Raw genomic sequence first — 23,929 nt, 5'->3', positions numbered from 1 at the left:
GGGGAGATCATCTTGCTTGCTATGCTTGCGAGCACAAGATGTTACACATCATCATCATCATCATGTTTTGGCTCCAATACAAGGGGAAATATCTGTGAGATCACCCCAGATTAATATGAGTGGGGGCTTTTTGTGATCCTTGAGGTAGGGCTAAAATGTGGAGCAGTGGCATTAGCACAGAAAGCTCATAGTTTGTCAACAAAATACGCTTCTGGCATTAATACTGTTCCGTAGCTCGACTTCTTTCACTTCCATATACGAGTCACTACTGCGTCTTTGCCAACTGAGGAGACTGGATTCAAATGAAATTGCATTTTGTCAAAATGCTACAATAGATGACAGATTAAATGTTATCTTCCTCTGTTTCACAGAGTTTCTGTCAAGCTGACAAACGCATCATTTCCTACACGAAGCCACGAACCTCTGCTAATTGAACTTTTCCTGCAATTTCATAATAAGCCTGCTGCTACTTATTATGGCCATGAGTGATTTTGTAATATAACACGATGTCACAGAACTGAGCCCTTAAAGAGGATCAGATAGCAGTTGATGCAAGCATTGATCCTGTCTTTTTCTGCAGAGGTAGCACACAACTGTCGAGCTTCACCCGGGGGGCTGATAACACACAGCCAAAGTGCTGAAGCAAGCTCCATGTTACTCTCTCAGCATGTTTTTCACGCTGTCAGTGACAGCAGCTCTCCTCCCAAGTTACATCTAAATAACAGCACTGGTGCATTTTTTGACAACAGGTCAGGGCCCAGACTGTGATGTAGAGCTAACGATGCACAGACAGGACTCGGAGAAAGGAACCAATTATGTCAACAATTACGTCCAACAGTTCTCGTTTCATGCATTTTGTCAGTGTAACTTCCTATTCTATCATACAGAAACATCTCATACAATTATCTCAGATGTTGATTGTGCGTATCCACGTAAGTTTTTTTTTTTTTTTCCACATTTGGGACTCAAGAAAAAATGTTTTTTTTTTTGCTCTGAGTTGTAGAGACATACTGTAGCTACACCAGACCAGGTTTGTGTCTTAATTAACCAGCACAGTCAAAATAAAAACAAACTGATGGCACACACACATTATCTTCTTAACTACCTCACACTGCAACTATGTCATCTGTCGACTGGACTAAGCGTTTAGATCAGAAACTGAACCAGAAATACAAAGTGAAAAACGTGGAACTGCAGGTCCAAAGTGAGAATATAACACTGCAAAAATAGGGAATCCAACTGTCTTTGTTATGTACTAGAAATGACTAAATGTATTCCTCTCATCACATAGAGTTAGAGAAAATGCAATGCATCTGTCAACCATCTTCTTGGTTCCACCAGAAATTACACAGGGATGAAAAAGAAGAACAATCTATTGTTTATGATTTAAGAAACCCCTCAGATGTGCACCTTGGATACGTATGGATAATATTGCTTTTACACTTGAAAATGTGGACTATTTATATAGAAAATATCCAAAACAATAGAAACAGTTTTACATTTACATTTTTTCTCTTTTTTATGAAACCACTTATTTACCCACGAACTAGTAAGCTAGACTCTCCCGAACCCCTTTGGCACAATAATCATATTAATATTCATTATTATTATATTGTTGAATTACAAGACATTTGAATAGGAATGGTCACTCACACATTCAGAGCAGTAACACAGTTTCTGTAGTCGTAACACATATTGGTACTGTATGTTATAACATAGTTCAAAAAACATCTCTTTTTTTCTTTTTTCAGCTTTGTTGATATGTAAATAAAATTACTTTCATATGAAACAAAACAGAACTGTCTTTGCATGCCCTTAGTATTTACAGAATCACTTTGTCTGAGTTTGTTCTTGCTGGCTACTGTAGAGCAGAAATACTATACTCACAAGGATAAATCAGACAATGGACTGCATCTGCATCGGTCAGCTGTCACAGCAGACGGGTGCATATGCTGCAGAAAATATGGAGATCGTGATGGACAATAACACAGAGGCAACATTATTGGACTACTGATTTTTGTTGTGATAACAACAGCCCAATTATCTTTACATCAGACATACCAACCCGTGTCTTTGCCGCAGGTAGCATTCCTCATATAAATCATATCGAAAAAAGTTTGTGTCGTGTATCACAACCTTTTGACTCCTGTTTTTTTTTTTTTTTTCTTGCCTTTGCAGAGGGTTTTCCTCTGGACGGAGCTGACACAAAGCCAAGGCCCCATTTCCCAAAAGCATCTTAGTGAATGCATTCATCAGCACATTTTATATCCCAGCATGACTCTGGGTACTCACGAATTCTGTTCGTCTGTTGGCACACGGAAGTACAATACTCTATTTGCAAGATATGTTTTTAACCCAAATCTTAAAGTTACAATCTTTTACAGTCATCAAATGAGGTAACAAATCACTTTCTGTTTTATTTAGATTTTACATAGCCTTTTATAGATCGGGGTTTCATTTGCATTTCTTACTGCTGCAACTTCACATTAAAAGCATTTAACTGGCTCTCTCCCAGCTTGAATCTGTCAATCTGTGCCCACTAACATAAGAGATGATTGTGATTCCAATTAATCCAATTCAAAGCATTGTCTCTGACAAACCGGAGTGACACTTGTGTCCTGCTGACACACTATAAAGAGAAAATGTCATGACTGGGATCCCTGCTAAGCCTTACATAATGCTGTTAAATGTCACACACTAAAGATAAGCTCTGAGGTCAGATTTCTGCCAATAATCCACCTGAACAAGATTTAATGACTAAGATGTTTATGGAAAAACAAGGCCTGGTCTTGTCGATCCCTCCTCTCCCTCTTTCTCGAGTCACAGACAGAGAGGTACAAAAGGTTTGGTCCCAACTACTTCAGGAATCATGTAGAAAACATACATTCAAACTTCTGAAGAAAACAAACTGGAAGAGTAGAAAATACTGAACTACTGGCAGGATAAAAGAAAGCAGCGAGAGAAAGAGGGACTGAGGAAAAGAAAGCTATGTACTGGTAACAGATTGGAGAGCTGAATGAATAGAAAGATGCTTTTGTGAGAAAGTTCTTCAGAGTAACATACAGACAGGTATGTTACTGTAACACAATGCACTTTTGTCAGAAGCATGTTGGATTTTGTCACCACAGAAAAATCCATGACCTCTCATATATTTACAGTGTTTTCCCCTTACATTGTATTTGTGTGTGTGTGTGTGTGTGTGTGTGCGTGTGAGCAATAATATATATGCCCTTGATAGCCTCTGCTTAGTCCGTACAGGCTTTAGGAGTCTTACCTCATCAATACTATTCACTGTCATTGCCATTAACTCTCATTAACTAAGATACAGCAAAAATATACTCATACACACACACACACACACTCGACCACATACACACACGCACACATTTATAATCTCTAATTAGTTGATAGCCATGTACCTTAAGGCCACTACCCAAACCTAGCTGACATGTAGCTCTAGACCTTTGAGAATGATTTCTGGCTTTACAGACACAATAACACTGCAGAGTTATAGTGGCCATTGTTCTTCACGCCCCACTGGTGAGAAACAGCACGCAGAAAATACAACGTGGGCAAGCTTCTTATACTTGCATCTCACTGCAAACATGTAAACACACACACAGCAGACTGTTGCAGTTTGGTGTCTTCACTAACCAGCCGTCCATGACTCCTTTACTTCAGGTTTTTACTCCGCAAAGGGACGAATGGATTTCAGTCTTTCCATCCTCTGTTCTCATGCTGACCACAGTTTTCGAGTGCTCCTCTTCACTTCTGCACTTTCTTTACGCATCATGTCTGCCTCACAGTGAGGAAGAACTCTGGCTGTAGTTTCTGAGTGTCAGTCTGCTGTACCTGGGCGAAGGGGGGGAGGGGGGAGGATGGGAGGGGACAGGGGGGAGACACAGACCTGTCTCTGAGACAGGTGAGCCACTACTAGATGCCAGGGAATCGCGGAAAGGCGATGGCGGAGTCAAAGCAATCAGCTCCTCTTCCAACTCTGCCCTCCTCAGAGGGGAGTCAGTGAGGCAGGTGATCAGTCCTCCTCGCATAGGGGAGAGAGAGGGGGAGGTCTGGGGGTGAGGAGGCGGCAGAGGGTAAGGTGAATGAGGAATAGGGTGCGCCAGACAGCCACCCCGACCCCCCAGGCTGGACTCGACGGGTGGGAGGGGCTGGACGTCAGCGTAGGTGGTGAGGGTCGGGGGCATCTGGATTTCGCGGGGCAACAGGTACGGGTCGGTGGGGTGAGGAGAAGGAGGCGTGTGTTTGTGCGTCGAGTGCGAGTGTGTTGGAGACGGTGACAACATCATGCTGTTGAGCTCAGTGATGTTGGCGGTGAAGCGGTTCACCACACAGCTGATCTGATCCATCAGTGAACTCTGGGGCTCTGCCGGGTGGTCGTCCACAGCAACCAAACGGGCGTCACTCCCGGCGACAACAGAGCCGCTGCTGGAGGGATCACAGCTGCTGCCGCTGCCACTGCAGGTGCTGCTCGGGTACTTTGGAACACCAGTCATCTGATGCTCCTCCCCATACCCTGCGCCTAGCCTCTGGCTGACCGTGCTGATTGGCGAAGGCGTCTGCGGCCGGTAGGTGATGGAGTAGCGCTCCTCTGCTTCGGAGAGCTCGTACAGGGTCTTGTCTGTGATGGAGTCAGGATGACTGGGCAGCGAGGACATGGAGGGGAGAGAGGGCAGCGGGACGTGTGGGGGCAGGTCGCCCCCTCCACAGTAACGCTCCTCAGAAGTCTTGGAGAAGGGCTTGATGACGGCAGTCTGATTATTCTCCTTTTTCTTGATGTGGAAGGACAGCCGCTGCCACAGGTGGTTGCCACGTGAACCGCTGCGCTCCGTCTGCGCCCAAGACACTGATTTGCCGTTGGAGCTGGAGGAGAGGAAGCAAGTGGAAGGAAGGCGAGAAAAGAAAGAGAGGGTGTTTTTAATGCTTGGAGTTAGAGAGTTAGAGTTACCTCCTTCAGTTAAAGAGTAGTTTAAAATGTTTTTGCCAGTTTGATCTGGAAAATCTAATTCTAATTTCTGATTGAAGATGACATAAATTAGAAGGTACACTTGTATTTCTTTATCATCTTAGACAGAGCATCTTTCACTTCCTTTGACTCTACTCTCTGACTGGCAGGTGAATGCGGGCATTAAAACATACTGAACACTACTTGCACTCTCTGTCAAATACAATATACAGTAGTTTTTGTTTAATAGTCTACTCAGTGGATTTGTTTCCAGTCCTCATTTTGTATCACATTATATGATATTTTCACATGTAGAGGTGATATTTCTTACACTAGGTGAATTTATTGTTATTAGGAACTTGCAGCTTGTGAAATCATACTCGTTACTCCAATTAATGTTAATTTAATGTGCTGTCCATTATCTTTTCACTTCTGTCTACTTTGATAGAAACATCTCCTTGTTTAAGTCTACATTAAACAAGATTCTTCCACATGATGAAATACTAATGTTGCAAAGGAAAGACAATTAAACTTATTTTGTGGAGGAAATCTAGAAGCACCCATTAGTAGTCAATTAACATTATGAGCCAAAACAGTGAAACAACATTACATAAATGTGCCGGCTCCATATTAGTTAAATTGCATTATCCTAAGCGGGTACTGTCATTTAATAGAAACATATTCAAATGAAGTCCTGACTAAACCACAGGAAATCAGTTGGACTTCATACGCAGAGTAATTTCATCACAATTAATTTTCTGTTCTATTTTTTCCCGACAGTATGTTCTTCATTTTTCTTTGTCTGCTTCTCTCTTCTTCTCTCTTCCTCTATTTCTTCCTCATATCTTGCAATTTTTTCCCCTTTTCTCTGTTTCACATCCGTCACAGCACTCTGTTCACCCCCCACCCACCCCCCCTCATCCTTTTGTCAGGTTAATTAGTGTGATTAATCTATGGTGGAACTTCTGATTAAACCTCACACCACTGTGGCTGAGGGTGAAAAGAACTCAATTCACCCTGGAGACACACATACCCACACACTACATAGACTCTGTGACACTCACAACCACACACACACACACGGACATATGCTGCACGTGTCGACCTGCACCCACTCACACTCAGTGCTGTGATCTACTCATTTGATCCCATAGGAGGAGTCGCTTACAGAAGGCTTTGGAACAAGGTAAGGCAGGACCAGGCCTGCTACTAGCCGAAACACATGTTGCACATGCTCACAGAGGGCTTGATTGATCTTATCTTATATAGATTGTGTCCAGCTCTGATGGCTGGTGGAGGTAAATCATGCTCTTTTCAGTAGTTCAAACATTTTGGTTCAACATCAGTGGAACATTTTATTATATAATATTTCTTCTTTTTGTCTCCTGGCCTGCTGGTTTCATGTCTCTTCTGCATCTGTTCAGACTACACAATGAAAGCATCTCAAAGGCAGCAGCTTCCAGCCCTGCACTGAGGAGATAGACAGCCCTACCAATTACCACCACCCACAGAGGAAGATAGGGCCAAAAGAGATGGAGAGGAAAGAAGGGGAATAAAAGGAACGAAGATGGAAACACTCCTGACATTTCTCATAAGAGCGTGATTGAAATCTTGCTTGCCAAGCGGGGTGAGCTGGAGTAACCTGCTGACAAACGAAAATGTGTTCTTGTCTTTTTTCGCCCCTTTTCATTCTGGGCAAGTGGCTGTGCGTCACTCCCTTTGTGTCCTTTGATCGGTTCCTTGTCACTGTAGATGACTTGTGGATGGCTTTAAGATGGGTGTGAAAGTTATTATGTCTCTCCTTTTCATGCTATTCCATTAGCCTTTTCTTTTCTTTCTTTCTTCTCCTCCATCACTTCTGTTTTTCACCTCTTTGTCTATTCCCTCCATCCTCTCTCCTCTCTCTGTAGTCAGATTCTTCTTTCCAAATTTCTCCCTTCCTCATTTCACTCCTCTCTCTCTCGCTCTCTCCTTCTTTGCCACGTCTCCATTAGGCAATTGTCTGCAGTTCATGTTAGGGTCAGAGGAACAGTCAAGCAGACTCAGGGGAGTTCAGAGAATCAATCTCTCAGAGAGCTCGAACACACACACATACACACGGACACAGACAAGCACGCACACACACACGTACGCAAACACACACACACACACACACACACACGGACAGACACCATAAATAGTCTCAGAGTGGGCCCATTACAGAAATGGTGCCTTGGACTGTAACTGAGGAATAACCTGGCATTAACCTGACCAACAAGCCTCTAGTGTGTACACACACACACACACACACACACACACACACACACACACACACACACACACACACACACACACACACACACACACACAGAGAGAGAGAGAGAGAGAGAGACACAGACACGTACCTGAGTGTCTCTCCAGTAGAGCCTCTACGTTTCCACAGGTTCACCAGACTCGAAGAACGGCTGGCGGCTGAGGATGATTTGCCATCGCCCACGTGCATGCGCACCACGGTGCTAGTGGTAAAGGCACTGCGCACGTTACGCTCTGGTTTGGCTAGAATGATGTATACCTGATATGAAAGAAAACATCATATGTTATTTATTATAGCGAAACTGTTCTAAATAAAGAAGAACCACTCAATCATTCACAGAAAGAGCAAAGACCTACGTCACTGTGTCTGTTGGAAATAATTTGATAGTGTCTACACAAGACCATCTTTTAATAAATGTTGCTTTTAGAGGAATGATGAAGGTTGTCATGACTCACATTTTTAATGTAAAACTCTTACACAAACACAATTCTTGAAAGAAGCAGCAGCTAATTGTTTTTATTGATTGCATTTCTGCTGGTATTTAAGCACAAACTTTCTCCTTGAAGCTCCGCGGCTGTTGGCTAGCTATTAGTGGGAGAAAACGTGGAAATATTTTAAATTAAGCTTTCTCACTTCAATGCAGGCATTTCATGAACATGTAATTTCAGGTTTCTAATTATTTATTCAAAAACTTTACTTTAACACTCACTTTCAATTACATGGTGTTTACTGGGAGTGCTGCCTCTGCATTACCACTCTAATAACTGTGTTCCTGTCAGACTGTTGATATGGTTGCAAACAACAAATATTTTGGGTGACTCGTCACATTTAAGTAGTCACACAACAAACCAAATTGTGGTTCATTGCATGCAAAACATGAAGACATCTGGCAGGATGAGAATGAAAAAGCAAACTTACACAGTGGTTCTGGAGGAGGATGTAAATATTTGTGTATAGTGACTAGACTGCTCTTATAGAAATAATATAGATTGACTTAAATACTCAATGAGGTGTCCTGACATATGAAAATAAACCCATCATGGGGATCTGCCTCGGGATGTATTACTGAGGTCACAACGCCTACCACACACACAGGAGTTTAACAAATGGTTAAGCCTTTCAACAGTGAGAGTTAACTGGTAATGTGGCATGAGGTATTAGTGCTGTTGCTATGGTTACCTGCAGTTTAATACACCCTGTGCACTGATTTGAACTGATTACGACCACAGTATGTTTGAAGTTTCCAAATATACACTATTAATGGGCTACCTGAGAGGCAATCAGTAAAAAGTATTTTTGGCGGCTTAAAGCAGAAGCTTAATGTTACTGGAGACTGAAAATGTGGAGAAATGCATGGATCAAAGCAGTGAATGAGTGAGAGGCAGAAACTGTGGATTTTAGCCTCAGCCTTACCTTGGGTACGAACATGCAGCAGAGAGCCACAGTAGCACTGAGGCTGACACTGAAGCACATGGTGATAATTTTGTAGTTCGAACCGAAGTAGATGGGTACAAAGGCCAGCCAGATAATACAGGTGGTGTACATGGTAAAGGCAATGTACTTAGCCTCATTAAAATTAGCTGGGACGTTGCGAGTCTTGGAGAGAGAGAGACAGAGTCAGAGACAAAGCGTAAGCAAATATTCATACATTAAATTATGAAAATAAATCAAAAAGAGGCACTATTGCTAACCTCATCATTATGTGCAATTAGGTGAGACATGGTGTCATAACCATTCACAAGCAGAGTTGTATTGGTTTCCTCTGCTGCTGTGTTCATAAACATGGATCATGCATTTGCTCACTGTATTTCAGCTATTCTACTCTATTCTGCTCTCACACTCTACAGAAAATGGATGGTTGCGGGCCGCTGATAATCAAGCACTGACTTTTTAATGTGTTTGGTGAAACAGAATTTCATGATCTGCTACTGAAACGCTGTAGAGCACCAAACACATGCAGTGCTTTTCACATTATGTTTATGTGACTTTTCTCACATATAGCAACTTGAAGTAAGACATGTACTGTACACACTCAAAGTGGACACGAGTCCAAATGTTCCTATACATAAGAACCTGTGCTTCAAACAGCTTTGCGTGACATTGTCATCTAAATCATATCATGTCTCAGAAAAAGATGTCATCACAGACATCACAAGCCTTTTGATTTTTGGGAAGTAATGTAGAATAGTCACAAAGACTTCGTTTAGTACCTTGAAGGCATAGAAGGTGCAGCTGAGGATGAGCAGGCCATTGTATCCCAGAGGGGCCACCACGGCCAGGTTAGTGGTGTTGCAAATGAGGTTGACCTGGCGGATGCTGGGGTAGTCATGGATCACCTATAAAGACAGAGGAGGAAACAGGGAGTGCCAGTGATAAAAAAACTTTTGCTCCAAGCATCTTTTTTCATAAAAACTGAGAACGATGTGTGTAAATATGTATTAACAGTGGCATTTAAAAAGATTGGAGAAGCTGTACAGTTTCACAAACTAACGCAGCCATTCATTACACTGCTAACTTAAGATAATAATAAATATTTTTGGGGAGCGTGAGGCGAGGGGTGTCTGCAACTTCGCCACTAGATGCCACTAAATCCTACACACTGGACCTTTAAGTCTGGCAAAAAATTACGACAATGTTTAACTGCTTTGGTTGATCTACGAATCATTCCACTACTGTGGTCTCAAAAACATCAGTGATGAGTCTAAGAGATTAAAGGCCTCGTTAAACAGTAACTTTTTTCAATTCAACAATTCTTCTTTTTGTCCGTCTCGCTGTCAATTTCTCTGTCAACCTGTTCTCAAGTCTAACGTGCACGCACACACAGTTTACCTCTGGTGGTTCCATGAGGAAGAGGGTCACGATGATGCTCAGCTGCAGCAGTATGAGGAGGAAGGCAATGATGAGCTGAGCACAGGCAGACATGAAGCGGGGTTTCTTTGTACAGATCTTCTTCTTGCTGCCTGCCAGGATCCGAGCAATGCGGTTTGTCTGGGGACAGATCGCAAACAACGTCAGGACCTTTCAATTGACTACATACTGAACATACTGTATCTACATTCTGGCCATCTGCTTTCTGTATTTCTACACTGCTGACACTGCCCTTGTGCAGACATATTAGTGAGAAACACTTATTGAAAAAAAAATATTGCACATGAGTCAAAATCTAGTGCGTTATGTCAAGGTAATTTCTATGAGAAGTCTTTTGCAGTTCCCTGCCAACTTTTAATCCCACCTCCACGTTTCCAAAAGCCCACAAGACCGGAGAAGGATAGAACTTTGCCTCTCTCTGATGTTATGGTACCCATATCCCCTCACTCTAACAACTGAGGAATGGAAGGGATAACAATCTGCAGTATCAGGGGACTAACTTCCCTGTTATTTTCCCCTGTTTCTTTCTGATTAGGTCCTCAGTTCTGCTTCTACCCACAGATGTATCCCTGCAGCTGACTCTCCAGCATCTGAAGACTTTCTATTCCCAACAGACCACTGACGACCAAGACAAGTTAGCATAGATCTAATGACCTCTCAACTGCTGCACCCTGCATCTCAAAACTATCTGGCAAATCCATAACTCAGTCCTCACCTTGGTGACAAGCGCAGAGTAGCTCATGGCAGGCGACAGGCCAATTCCCAGTCGTTGGAGGTAGCAGTGGATCACATGGGGTTTGGCTATGAGGCTGAAGGTACACAGGTACCCCAGGCAGATCCCTGCCAGTATTATGTAGCACAGCTCCCTACTGGAAGACTTCACTACTGGGGTGTCCCGGAACCTTCAACATAGACACATTCAGACAAACAATTATGTGCAGAAATGCAAACATACAAGTGAAGACATACAAACACATGAACAACATATATCCAATAATTTAAACACATGCTCTATCTCGCCACCTGTGTCCAACAATGCAAAGCGTTGTAATGGTCACGAGAACCTGAGAATTTTTGTGGCAAGAAATACACTGCGAAATACTGGAAGTATTAAAAGTTTAAAAAAAATAGATGACGAGAAAGTGCCCCGACACTGAGAGGCTCCATAAACTCCTGTGTTGGTAGCTAGCTCGCCAGCCGGCCTGTTACACTCACAGACCCCACAAACAGACCACTTGAGCCAACACAGCAGACATCAGCAACAATGACAGAGGAAAGCCCGACCCGTAACTGCTAGATATTTTACATTTTCGTACTATTGTTTTTCTGTCTTTATGTAAAAACATATTGGCATATTTTATTGACATATTTTATTTAAATTATGCAACTATTGCCAAAGGTGCAATGATCACAAATGACCAAATCAGCATGGGCATTCAAACAAAGATTTTCATTAATCAACAAGTTTTATGAAAAGGTACGCAGTTTGATTGAAGCAAGGATGACAAAAAACAACTAGCTCCAACTCATGTTACATTTGCAGTAAAGTAAGGCAACAAAACGCTGGTAAATCAGATTCCTTCCATTCGTCAGATAGACTAGTTACCCATCTCTCAGGTAAATGTTCGGGAGTCAGGAAAATTTATATTCACATTTATAGTTTCTCTGTTCTTTTAGGACATAAAGGGATGCTACACAGTAGTGGTGGTTTGCCATTAGCAGCATTATTGTTTACTTCTGCTTTCAAAACTGGAAACCAGCTGAGCCTGGCCTTGCACGACGCAAGATAAATTGATTTAGCAGTTTCATATTGCATAACACTGTATGCAGTACGTAGTAGGCTACGTACTGCATACAGTGTTCGTTGGTTGCATGTAATAGGCAGTTCTAAAACCGCCAAAGATTGAGAAAAGAGTAGAAATTTGCAAAGTGGCTATGTACTGTATGGTGCGAATCTTGTTTAACGCTGCTTGCATTGTTCTCCTCAGTTCTAGAATTTTCTGAGACAGATGAGAGATTGATTACCTGATGAAGACTGCAGTGACAAAGAATGTGGCCATTTGACCGAGGCAGGCAAAGACCACAGCAGCAATGGGTTCAGGGTCTCCCCACCGAAGGTACTCCACAGGGATTGAGTCACAGCCTGTGGATATGGTATATAGAGATGCATTTCATGATACAAAATGAATCAAGGACTCAACACTCAAAACACTCAACAGTATGCTTATCTATAATCTTTACCGTATCTCTCTTTTCATTTCCTATTCTCCTATTCTATTTCTCCGATAACCTTTTAAAATTAAGCTTTGTGATGCAGGTTGAGCAACAGTGTGCAACACTTGTTCCAGTGACCAGCAACCTGCACAGGTCAGCCACACGTCTTGGACCCACAGGTGTCCAAGTGGGAAAGTCTCAATTAACTGACTGATCAGCACTGGCTGCAGCCAAAGCCGGCACCTTGTGTAAAAAGTCGGGAATGTTATGGGTGAAGTTTGGTGTAAAACACATGATTATGAAACGCAGGTTAATCATGGGGTTCTTTGTGTAAAGGGCAGTTATTGAATGCTTGTGTGTCTCTTTGGGTGTGCACGGAAATTTGACATAACTCTTTCTTTATTTACCATAAATCTATAATCAATCAATCCATTATGAAAATACAAATATTGCATTATTGTGCATGCCTCCTTCATTCTCCACTGTTATTCTCTGAGTGAAGATTTTACTTTTTCTTTCACATTTCTCTTTCTTCACGACCTTATCACTTACATCCTGACTGCATGCCTTGACTGTGCAATACATACTACTCTGCTGTCCACACGTTCTTTCTTATACTTCCATTTATTTCTCCATTTCTCACCTTCTTCTCTTCCCCTGTCATTCAATGCTTCCTGTCACTGTCTTGTCTTTGTAACACCCCATCCATCACTCGGTCCCTCTCTTTCCCCCTTCATATCTCCCTTATCTCTCCCCATCCTCATACCTCCCACCTTTCTCCCTAATTCTCTCCCTCCCTTCCTCCCTCCATCTCTGTCTTCCTTCTAGGCAAGGAGATAAATTGTCATTAATTAAAGGGACAGTTCTAATTATGATCCGTCTTAACTTAATGGCTTGCTGAAATTATCTGACTGGTTGGTCTAGACGTATTGTAGCAGCATGGACACATGGAATCTTTTCTGTCCCTACACATCTTCACTCTCCTCTCACAAACACACACAAAGCTGTTCAGACAGTACTAAAAATCGCAGGGGGAGAGGAAGAGTCAGAACAGTCATTAAAAAAGACTTAAGTAATTTAATGACTTTGTCTTTAACACGGTCAATGTAGTTTATCAAATCAGTGATGTGGTTAGGTCTGGGGGCATAAACAGCAGCCTAATTGCTGAGTGGGAGCCAGGGGGACGGTAACAAACAGACTGAAAATAAGTCAGGCCGAAGCATTCTGCAGAGGATGTGGATCACTTGCATTGCGCCATTTCAGTTAAAACAGGATAAAATCTACGTAATCTGAAACAGCATGAGGTATAGAACATCGTGCAGTGTATGTAAAACAGAAAATAAAACATTCATAAATAAGTCACAACGAAGCAGCTTCATAGATCTGAATCTATTTTCTTCTCATCTTTGGAGTTACATTTATGGAAATGTAACTGTTCAACATCAAGGGGCTTTTTTTTTTTACTACGTTAGCACAATCTCTTTGTAAGAACAACAGTAGCTGCCCTGCTTAGCAATGAGGGGGGAGGACCACCCACCTGTGAAAATGCAAGGTGGGAAGAAACTAAGGAACTTGCTGGTAATTTAGCTCCAATTAATCCTGCCCACATACATTTGGATGCTGGGGCCAAAAATCCCACATCAGTCTTTTTCTCATAGGTTTTCTCAGAACAGCCAAAAAGCACTGGCTATGTTTGCATTTTAAAACCTAATCAGTCCACCAAACCTACAGGAAATCGTGTCGTGTTTGACCCTAAGCCAAACTGGTGCATTGAGGGGAGGGGGAATGTTCGGGGCGTTCAGTCAATATAAAGTTTTGAGGCAAACTCCTTCAAACATTCTCAGACTCAGACTGTGGAACTTTACTGATCAGTGGAGAGGCTCAAATCCCAAAGCTAATCCTCCCTTTTTCTGCTCCTTTCACTCTCCCTGGCTGCAGCTTCTGTCAAAGCCCGCTCTTTCACACTCACTTTTTCTTTCTCTTTATGCTTCTATGTCACTTTTCTCTCACTCTCCTTTTCCTCTATTGCTGTCTCCAAAACTCTCCTATTTCTTTCTATGGTTTTCACACTCACTGCACCTCTGTCCCTGCTAGCTGAGACGTTGTACTCTCGTCCTCTTTATCTCTCCCTCTCTTCATCTCTCACGCTCTTTCTCTCCCTTTTTTGGCCTGAGGGAGAGAGATCAAATGTCTGCGGGAGGAACAGGGCAAGCATTTTGTTTACACCTCATTATTGCTGTTCCATACAGCCCTGCTGGGGACACGCAGCACTTATTGTTGATGAAATGAGTCACACACACATACTCATAGACATGAATAACACAAGGTAACACATGGTTAACCTAAAGCTCGCTTTTAATTCTTCATCTCCTTCCTTTTTCGCTGTCGCCTTTTTCTCATTTTCTCACTGGTTTGCTCCCTGTTGCGGTTTAAGGATGCTTTTGTGTCTGGCAGTGAAGCTCAATCTGAATTTACAGCAGGTCTCGATTCATGTTTTAATCATTGAGCTCGGTGAGGAGCTAGCAAGCAGTATAATGAGCAGCTGAAAGCATAACAAGGCAATATCCAACCACTTCGAACGCAACGGAGCGGAAATAAATTTTCATTGCAACTGAAATGTATTTGCATTGCAAGCAGAATAATTAAAACACTGGTGACCATGTTGGTAACAAATTAAAGGGATGAGAGAGGGAGTGGAGGGGAGGAGAGGGAAAGAGAAGGGGAGGGTGAAACAAAGCAAGCATCTCTCAGATTCGCTTTCTAATGTATTTGGTGCAGAAATTACTGTATTTTAATATTATGCTGTAACGGCAAACTGTATCATGGATACCTATCTCATTCCATAAACATGCTTTATCCTGTGACACTGCACACATACTGTACATACATACACACACACAGTGCTCATTGTATGGTTTCCTTTGAGTGGTATCATTACTACTGAATTGCTATTACAGGATTTTTTATGCAGGAGCATTGTCAATTACTGTAGTGTACTCATTGTACTCATTGCAAGTATTTTCTTTGAAAGGGGAAGTGTTTGTGAGATTCCATTTAAATGTTAAATAAACTTGCAGATACATACACAAAAATCCAAACACGTAGACTAACCTGTGAGGTCATCAGTCGGCCAGGAGCCCAGCTCACAGGCTCGGCAGGTGTACTCGTCGAACACAAACTCATTTTCTTTACAGGGAGTGCACGTCCAGCAGCAGCTCACCTCACCTTTACGAATCACCTGGAAGGGACAGAATGCACAATGTGTGTGCTTTCCTTTACCTTTGTGTAGTACATCTTCACAGTGACATACTGTGTATGTCAACACATGTGCACCAGCCACTGTATTACGTGGAGCCTTTTACTCCAGTAAAAATCAGAATGGCAATGCCTCATGCATCCATGATGCTCAGAAATTAAAGGGGCTATAAGACATTTTAATTCACTTAAAAGGAGTATAGGTATAATCTATTCCACACATGAGGATTTGTCCTGTACAGGTTGCTGTTGACCTTTTTAACAATAACTGCAAATATGTAAACCTGACTTCATTTACTGTGTTACATATTTTATGTAGCATGTAAATACTTGAAAAATGTCTCATGTAATCTGACATATTATCTGTATTGGTCATCCTACCTTAATCTGTCCTTTGTCACAGGGTTCACTGCAGACGGACTTGATTATGGTATCTTTGTTGGGCCAGATTTCATCATCATCGATCTTCAAGCCTCTATTGTCCCAACTCCCGACATTGATGTAGTCATAGTAGTCCTTGCCCATCTTTTTGAAGTTCATTATTTCATACCTGTGGATAAAAGGCGCACGTCGAACACATTAATGCATACAGTCATGTCATATGACCATGCAAAAGGCCACACAAAGAAAGAAATCCAGGACCGTGTTGATCAGTTACACTCCACACCTGCCAGGTGAGTCTCCGTTCTCATCAAATAAGATTCCCTCCCCTGACACGCCTGTGAAGTTGGTTTTCATCAGGAAGTCCAGCAGTGTAGCACCATCTATAGGTCGCATGGCATCACACAGGCCCTTAAAATACATTAACAGTCATGTCATATCAAACAAAAGTGTCCTGACCCACAGTTTAAGAAGCATTCCTGTAAGAATTTTTGTGTGTGCACAAGTCACTTTGGAAATGGTGGTCAATGCTCATGCATGTTTGAAAAAAAATTAAAGAACTGAATGCAATGGCAAATAAATGGCAAAAATATTCCTTTATTTAACTCCACTTTAGTATATCCAAAACATGATTCATGTACTGTAAGATTAAACATAATATAAAGACAAACTTTAAGCAACCAAAATGCCAGCAAACAAGGTGCATCATCCCTCCATGTAGCATGAAAATTGAACAGGTATTGTTTGTCTATGCAATACCTGTCCCATTCAGGCCAATTAATGCAACAGTGAACAGTGCCAAGTTGAATGATCTAATGAAGTTTAGTCTGAATTGAACATCTGTGGATGGAATCTGAAGGCATTCCCACAAAGCTGCAACTAATATGAGCCAAAATCTGTAAACAGTAAGCAGCACTGATGTATATTCTTCTGCATTTTCTGTCTTAGCTTAAATTATTTAATTTCTGTATCTTTCTATCTAAATTCCTAAACTGGCACATTATTAATAAGTAATGTTTACATAGTATTTGCAGGTTTCCATTTTGGACTGTGTATGTAGTGTGGCAATAGGTCAAAAATGGCCACCATGGAAACATGATGAAGTGTAATAAGGAAGCAATACCCAACTGATGCCTTCCTTTTGTCCCACCATTCCTACCCCCCCCTTCTTTATCTCGTTGGTTTCTACGTCCCTCCATTCATCCATCAGAGCAGTACCTACCTGATAGCCTGGGCAGAGTGCCCGTTGCATGTTATGCAGGCCATATGCCATTGAGTAGATGGCATTAATGACAAACCCCATCTTAGTGTCCTGTGCGTACTGCTGCCGAAGCGACTCTCGCTCTGCAGAGGTGGGTGGGTAGAGTCAGGGGAGAGGATGGAAAGAGAAAGGCGGGTATATCAGAGAAACTCTTCATTTCCCTCCTAGTTTTATGAAATACAGTCAGCTTTTTTTCCTGACATCAAAGACCACTCTCTTTCCCCTCATTTCTTCTCATTGGCCACTTCCCACCTCCACATCTCATTTCTTTCTTCCTCTTTCTGTGTCCTGTTCATTTGTATTTCATGTCCCATTTCATTAGAATACGAGACGTGACTCCCTTTGATGCAGCTCTCACACACCATTTTGCGTATGAATGGAGAGAATGAAACAGAGAGAGAAAGATGGCGGAAGACGAATAAAAAGAAATAAAGGGAGGGCGCACTCACAGCCACGAGGGATTTCTCCAGATGAACCGGAAAGCTGTATGTATCCATATAGCATGTGTGTTGGTGTGTGTGTGTGTTCAGCCAGTCTGTTTATATGTTTTATGAATGTATGTTATTTGCATTAATAGATGCCAATATGCCTGTCGATAAAAATGCAGATTGGTACTGCAGCTTCTTATTTTGACCCAAAACAATGCAGCCTCTCGCTTTCTCTTTGCCCCGGATGGTCATTGTCCAAACAGACATAAACAGAAGTACTCAGTGCTAAGAAGTAAGTAAGAAGTAAGCAGGTCTAATGTAGCTACAAACACTCAGTGATGACAGAAAAAGGTGTAAAACCCCAGAATATTCCATTTTGGTTGTCCTCGTATGTTTATTTGTCTATATACTCACTGCTACAGGTGCGGTTGTATTTGCTGCTCTCCTGTGGGTGGCCTTTAAGTCGACAGTGGAAACGATGCTGCCAGAACTCCGGAAACCAGGGATTCCTCTGGTTGTTTTCAGGGCGAAGTTTAAGGTAGTACTCATCAAACCACTTCACATCAGCTGACTGGAGCTTGATGGTAATACCACCGGCTGCTTCCCTAACATAGCCATCTGTTACATCATACCGGTCTGCCCATCCATCACTGCAAAGACACACAAAGAAAGACAAGCAGAAAAGACCCCATCATTATGTGCGAGAATGAAAATACCTGCTCACAATCACAACATAATTCATTTGATTGTTCCACTTTGGCTGATTTACAGGCTATTTAGAAACCTTAATTGGACAATTCATGCTTTTCAGAAATCAATACTTTGGGAGGAGACCGAAGTGGAACTATGTGGGCAAATTTTCTTTGTCATTTTTGGTTTTACCATTGTAACTGACTGTCGAAATTATCTCGATGACTGCTTATGGCAAGAGTTTATTCAGCCATGAGGGCTGTGGACTTTTTATAGGGCCAGCCAGCCCTTTTATGATTTAATACTGGTAGTTTAAATAATTAGCTGAGCATGTATAGTACATGCAAACTATAATGTGCTGCGATGCAAAGGTGAATGGGTCAGCTCATTAAGAGTGCTAAACTTTCTTCACTTTACATCTTGTGTGTGTGTATGTGCATGAGTGTGTATACATATCTGAGTGAGTGTGTGTGTGTGTATGTGCATGTGTGTGTGTGTGTGTGTGTGTGTGCGTGAATATGTTACCATAGCAAATAAACCCTATTTCACAAACAAATACACACACACACACACACACACACACACACACACACACACTCACTAACCTTAGCACTACTCTTCACCCTAAAATTTTATGTAAATATTTACATTATGGGGACTTACATTTTGTCCCCATAAGGTTGACGTGCCCCCACAATGTGACTGTGTAAACAGACAATATGAGTAATACAGGTCAACACGCACAGCTAAAAAACATTTATTTGGTGAGTGCTCCAGTTTCCTCAGAGGATAGGACAAACAAAGACGAAAGATGAAAAACAGAAAGAAAGGGAAGAGGAGCAGAAGACACAGAAGAAGAAATAGACAATCAGGGAAAGGAGTGAAAGGAGAATGATTAGCAGAGGACAAGTGGGAGGGAGCTCTTACATCATTATGAGCAATGTCCAAAATTCATCATATCCCTAACAAATAGGCATAAAGACTATGCACAAATGCACACATACACCAGCAGGGTGCTGGGATGATCTAGGTCAAATGGAGTATTTTGGCTGCAGCTCAGCAGCCATGCCCCGTCAGACACCAGCAAGACGAATATAACTACCCCACGATACACACACATAAACTGTAGGGACATATCGCTGGAGTTAGCGATTTTTGGTGGGGGGGGATTTGGGTTTACTGCTCCTCAAGGAAGCTCAGATGGCACAGTGAGTGTGTTTGTGTGTGCATATGTGTGTGAGAGAGAGATAAAGGGAGGAAGGGAAAGAGAGGGATGTGGATGTGAATGACAAATCTCTCCTCCTTTCACAGCTACTGCCAACATACATGGCCTCAAGCAAGACAATGATCCTCCAGTGAAAATTCTCCTTCCTTTCTTTCTCTCTTCTCTCTCTCTCTTTCTCTCTGAGCCTCCAGAGAACAAAACTCATTTTCTCCTACAGCAGTCCTTCCAGCCTCAGTCTGATTGGAGACCCAAAGTGTTTGTGTGAGTGTGTGTGTGTGTGTGTGTGTGTGTGTGTGTGTGTGTCAACTGCCTCCTCTGTCTGCCACCATTTGGACCTCTCTAGCTGTCCCTCTTTTTCTCTTTCTTTCTGTTGTTCTTCTTGTCACCCTCGGCCTCTGAGCTGTGGTCATAAATCACGATGGAAGCATGTCTAGATGGCGATCCATTACATGACAGACCATGCCTGTAACTGTCCAAATAAATGTGTGCAAGTATGCTTGTGTGTATGTATGGTGTCATATTTGTATGGTGTGGGGCAGCAGTGTCACCAATGCTTGTTTGGCTTGTACACACAATATTATTTCCTGGTTTGCTTTTGTTATAAGGACATAACATATGTTAGTAAGAAATACTAGATGATAAATTAATCAAATTCCTCACAAGATAATACTATATCTATTCTTTCAGACATTCCTCTAATCTTTGCTTTTTTTCTCATGGATTACTGGCAAATTTAATTTCTTTGGACTTTTAAGAATTACTCAGTCATTAATCAGTTGACATGGTCTCAACTCATAGACATATGCAACCATGACCAACCACAATGGGTCACCAGCAGACATTACATCATCTTATGGGGTCACAAGTCAAGACCACTGGGAACCTCTGTGTCATGGTTTTGGGTGTTAGTTTAGTTTTTTCCAGTTTAATGTTGAAAGAGTTATTCTCCTGTGCCACGTTTTGCTTCACGTCCTGTGTTTTCCTACCTTTCAGATTGTTGATTTGTTTCACCTGACTCTTATTAGCCATCCCTCCCTAGTGTATTTAAGTTTTCCCTCAGTCTGTGACAGTTCGTCTTCATACCTTGTGTCTGTCATGTGCTCCAGCCATGTTTCTTGGATCTTTGCTTCGTTTTCCTGGACTTTGCTGTTTATTTGATTTCTGATTCTAGCCCACTCCCTTTTGGATTTGTTCACTTGTTTGGACTGATTTCTTTGGATTTGACCTCTGCCTGCCTTACCATCCCAAGCCTTTTGCTTATTACCCTTTTTGTTATGAATCATTTGAACTGCACCAGCTTGCCCTAGTATTCCTTGTTTACCCATATGAACTGGCCAGAAATGGACGCAGCAGACATTATTTCTTGATTGGAGGAGGTTAAAGAGATCTGCTATGGATTATGCTTCCTCTTGTTTGATTAGTGCAATGGACTTTAAGGTTAAGCTCAGGGCCATAATCGCCTTTAAACAACCTATTTAAAGCCCGTTTTTTTGGAAGCTACAGGCCCAAGACTCCACCCCAGGTTCCCAGCTACCAGCTCAAGCCTCAGCCCCAGCTTTCCAGCCATCTAATCCACAGCCTGCTAGCTTCCAGTCAGCACTTTGACCTGCTAGCATCCAACCAGCTAACTTCCAGTCTGCTCTGTGGTTTGCTAACATCCTGCCCACCAGCTTCCAGCCTGTACCTCGACCTGCCCGCCACCAGCCTGCTAGCCTCCTGTCAGCCCCAGCTCCTGAGTCGGGTAGCCACCTGCCTGCCAGTCATCTGCCAGCTCTTGTTCTTGAGTCAGCTAGCCATTAGCCTCCTAGCCTCCAGCAGTGTCCCGTTGTTTGAGTCCACCTCTGACGATTCCCAGGAGTCTCCTTTCTCTTGGCTGGCTTTCAAGATGGCCCCCACAAGAAAGCTAGGCCCCAAAGGACGTTCTAGGTTGTCTAGCTCCGTGGGCTCTTTTCTTCTGGGCCTTGTTTTAGAGCCAGACAGCGTCCAGACTGATGTCCTCCAGAAGGGAGAGTGGCTCCCTCCAATGTCAAGACTCTCAGCGCCCAGCTCCTCATCCTCATTGGTGCCCAGCTCCTCGTCTTCACTGCTGCCTAGCTCCTTGTTTCCAATCGGTGGTCCGGCCAATATATCAATATACAGCGATCCCCTGAGCCAGAGCCACAGCAATCCACTGAGCCAGAGCTGCAGCCACTCACTGAGCTGGAGCTGCAACAACCACCCGTTATTGCTGAGCTGCAGCAGTCTTCTGTGGTGGTGCTTCATCAAACTCCTGCTTCCCTGGCTCCACAACCTCCCCAGACATTCTCCCTGTTGCCATCCTCCAGTCCAGCTGCCCTGTTGCTGACCTCTAGAGGAGTTCCTTCTTCACATCCGGCCTCCTGCCTGTCCCCCGGGGGGGGTTCTACCTTCACTGCTGGACTCCAGAGGGGTTCCACCTTGGCCGCTGGCCTCCTGCCCAACCTCCAGAGGGGTTCCGCCTCCACCACCAACCTCCAGCCTGATCTCCTGAGGGGTTCTGCCTTCACCACTGGCCTCCTGCCGGACATCCCAATCAGTCCTGCCATGTGTCCTGGCACCCAGTCGATCTCCTGTGAAACTACGTCCATCTGTCCAGCCCCCAGGCTGCCTGCCTGAGGTTTCCTGCTTAACCATTGTCCAGCTCTCCATTCTTCATTTCCCACGCCACTTGCCCCCCTCTCTAGTAAATTTAAGTCAGTTTTCCCTCAGTCTGTGAAAGCTCATCTTAGAACCTTGTATGTCAAGTGTTGAAGCCATTTGAAGCTTTGTTTTCCTGGAGTTTGCCATTTATTGGATTTCTGATTCTAGCCCGCCCCCTGTTGGACTTGTTTGCACTGATTTCTTTAGATTTGTCCTTGGCCTGCCTCACCATCCCTTTAGCCTTTGTATATTGGCATTTTTGTAATAAATCATTTGAGCTGCACCAGCTCCGCATTTTGTGGTCTGCATTTGTATCCTTTCCCTCGTATTCCTTATTTTCCCCATACACACAAGCATGACACTCTGATTCACCTGATACCTGCGTTTAGGCTATCCACAGAGCAATGGATTTTCAAATTACCAACTTGAATACAAGGCAATGTCAAAATGTTACTAAAAACTGATTCCTCTTACAAACTGTCACTTAGAAATAAACTATTATGACTATTTCAATAGCAGTATTGAATTTAGTCCATTAAATTATTTTTCAATACATTATATGTACAACATTATGTTTTGCCTCAACTGAAGCCATCTCTCTGTAAAAGGAGTCATGCAGATGAAAAGGAAATCAGTGGAACTAGTTTTGAGCACTGACTGTTGTAACTTTGAGAGATCCACACTGCTAATCAAACCATTGACTGTGTTTGTCTCTGGTATCATGCAGAGGATGCTGTCGTTATTGACATTATGAGACAGAGTTTGTGGAAGAGTGAGAAAGAACGTAAGACAAAGATCAAAGCAACTGAAAGGTAGACGCAGTGAAAACATTTAGAAGTAAACAATCGATGATCATTAATCAGCACTCTCATCCTTGTCAATAGATTTCTTCTTTTTTCTCAGTTTTCTCTCTCCATCTGTCTCTTTTGCCCTCTCTCATTAACACCTTTTGCTTCCCCTTGAGCCCCTTCTTTTAGTTTTTCTATCCTCCTTTTCTTCCCCACCATCCAGCTCTGTCACATTCCACTGCATCCATCTGTCAATATGACCTTCTCTTTCTGTTTTTCTCAGTTCTTTCTTATGCACAGAACACATTTTCTATCTATGATATCTCTGTCATACACATGCAAGGTATGTTATCCTTCTCTCATGCCATTTCGCTTTTTGTTATATTTTTCTGTCTTTTAGAATTTGTTAATTTCTTTCACTTTTTGTCTTTCACTTGTCAACTGTTTGGTGAACCTCCCAGTAGGTCACACCTGCAGTTCCTCAGAGGCCAAAATGGCATGCAACACCGGGAACACACAAACACACATGCATTAATCACCACATGAAAGTAAAAAGATTTCTAGGAAGTTCTCCTGAACTGCTGCGGTACTGAACCCAATCAATGACATACTGCATGTTCATACAATCATGGTCCCACCAAGCGGTTTCATTCCCACTGTATCATACTGTCTGTGATCAAGTTTCAGAATAAAATAAGGCAACACTGATGAAGAAATATGCAGTCTTTTGCCCCTTGACAAGTAATATGTTTCGTTAGCTCTCTCTCTCTCTTTTTCTTGTGAATCCCACATATGTATTTTATAAGTGAAATATTTTTTGATGCTTACTGACATGTAAATCATTGACTCATGGTCTCAGGTTTGTTTGTTAGCACCGTTGTGCTTAATTGGACAATGCATCATAA

The 23,929-nt window shown here is 42.6% G+C and overlaps 1 protein-coding gene across 1 annotated transcript in view; it reads right to left on the bottom strand.

Moving 5' to 3' along the window:
* Positions 1 to 3,800: 3,800 nt before the first annotated feature.
* grm5b (glutamate receptor, metabotropic 5b) overlaps positions 3,801 to 23,929 on the bottom strand; it is a 54,340-nt gene continuing 34,211 nt past the window's right edge. Inside the window, exons 6-17 of the mRNA XM_041940221.1 lie at positions 18,078 to 18,313; positions 17,197 to 17,318; positions 16,261 to 16,385; positions 15,975 to 16,143; positions 15,450 to 15,576; positions 12,150 to 12,267; positions 10,840 to 11,026; positions 10,086 to 10,244; positions 9,467 to 9,592; positions 8,670 to 8,852; positions 7,348 to 7,514; positions 3,801 to 4,881 (exon numbers count right to left, since the gene is read on the bottom strand). Of these exons, the coding sequence (XP_041796155.1) occupies positions 3,801 to 4,881; positions 7,348 to 7,514; positions 8,670 to 8,852; positions 9,467 to 9,592; positions 10,086 to 10,244; positions 10,840 to 11,026; positions 12,150 to 12,267; positions 15,450 to 15,576; positions 15,975 to 16,143; positions 16,261 to 16,385; positions 17,197 to 17,318; positions 18,078 to 18,313 (2,800 nt within the window). The remainder of the gene's footprint in view (positions 4,882 to 7,347; positions 7,515 to 8,669; positions 8,853 to 9,466; positions 9,593 to 10,085; positions 10,245 to 10,839; positions 11,027 to 12,149; positions 12,268 to 15,449; positions 15,577 to 15,974; positions 16,144 to 16,260; positions 16,386 to 17,196; positions 17,319 to 18,077; positions 18,314 to 23,929) is intronic.

This window comes from Chelmon rostratus, chromosome 7 (genome assembly GCF_017976325.1).
Source record: "Chelmon rostratus isolate fCheRos1 chromosome 7, fCheRos1.pri, whole genome shotgun sequence".
NCBI classification, from domain to species: domain Eukaryota; kingdom Metazoa; phylum Chordata; class Actinopteri; order Chaetodontiformes; family Chaetodontidae; genus Chelmon; species Chelmon rostratus.
The sequence above is the reverse complement of the archived record's forward strand: the minus strand, read 5'-3'. Positions and strand labels throughout refer to the sequence as shown.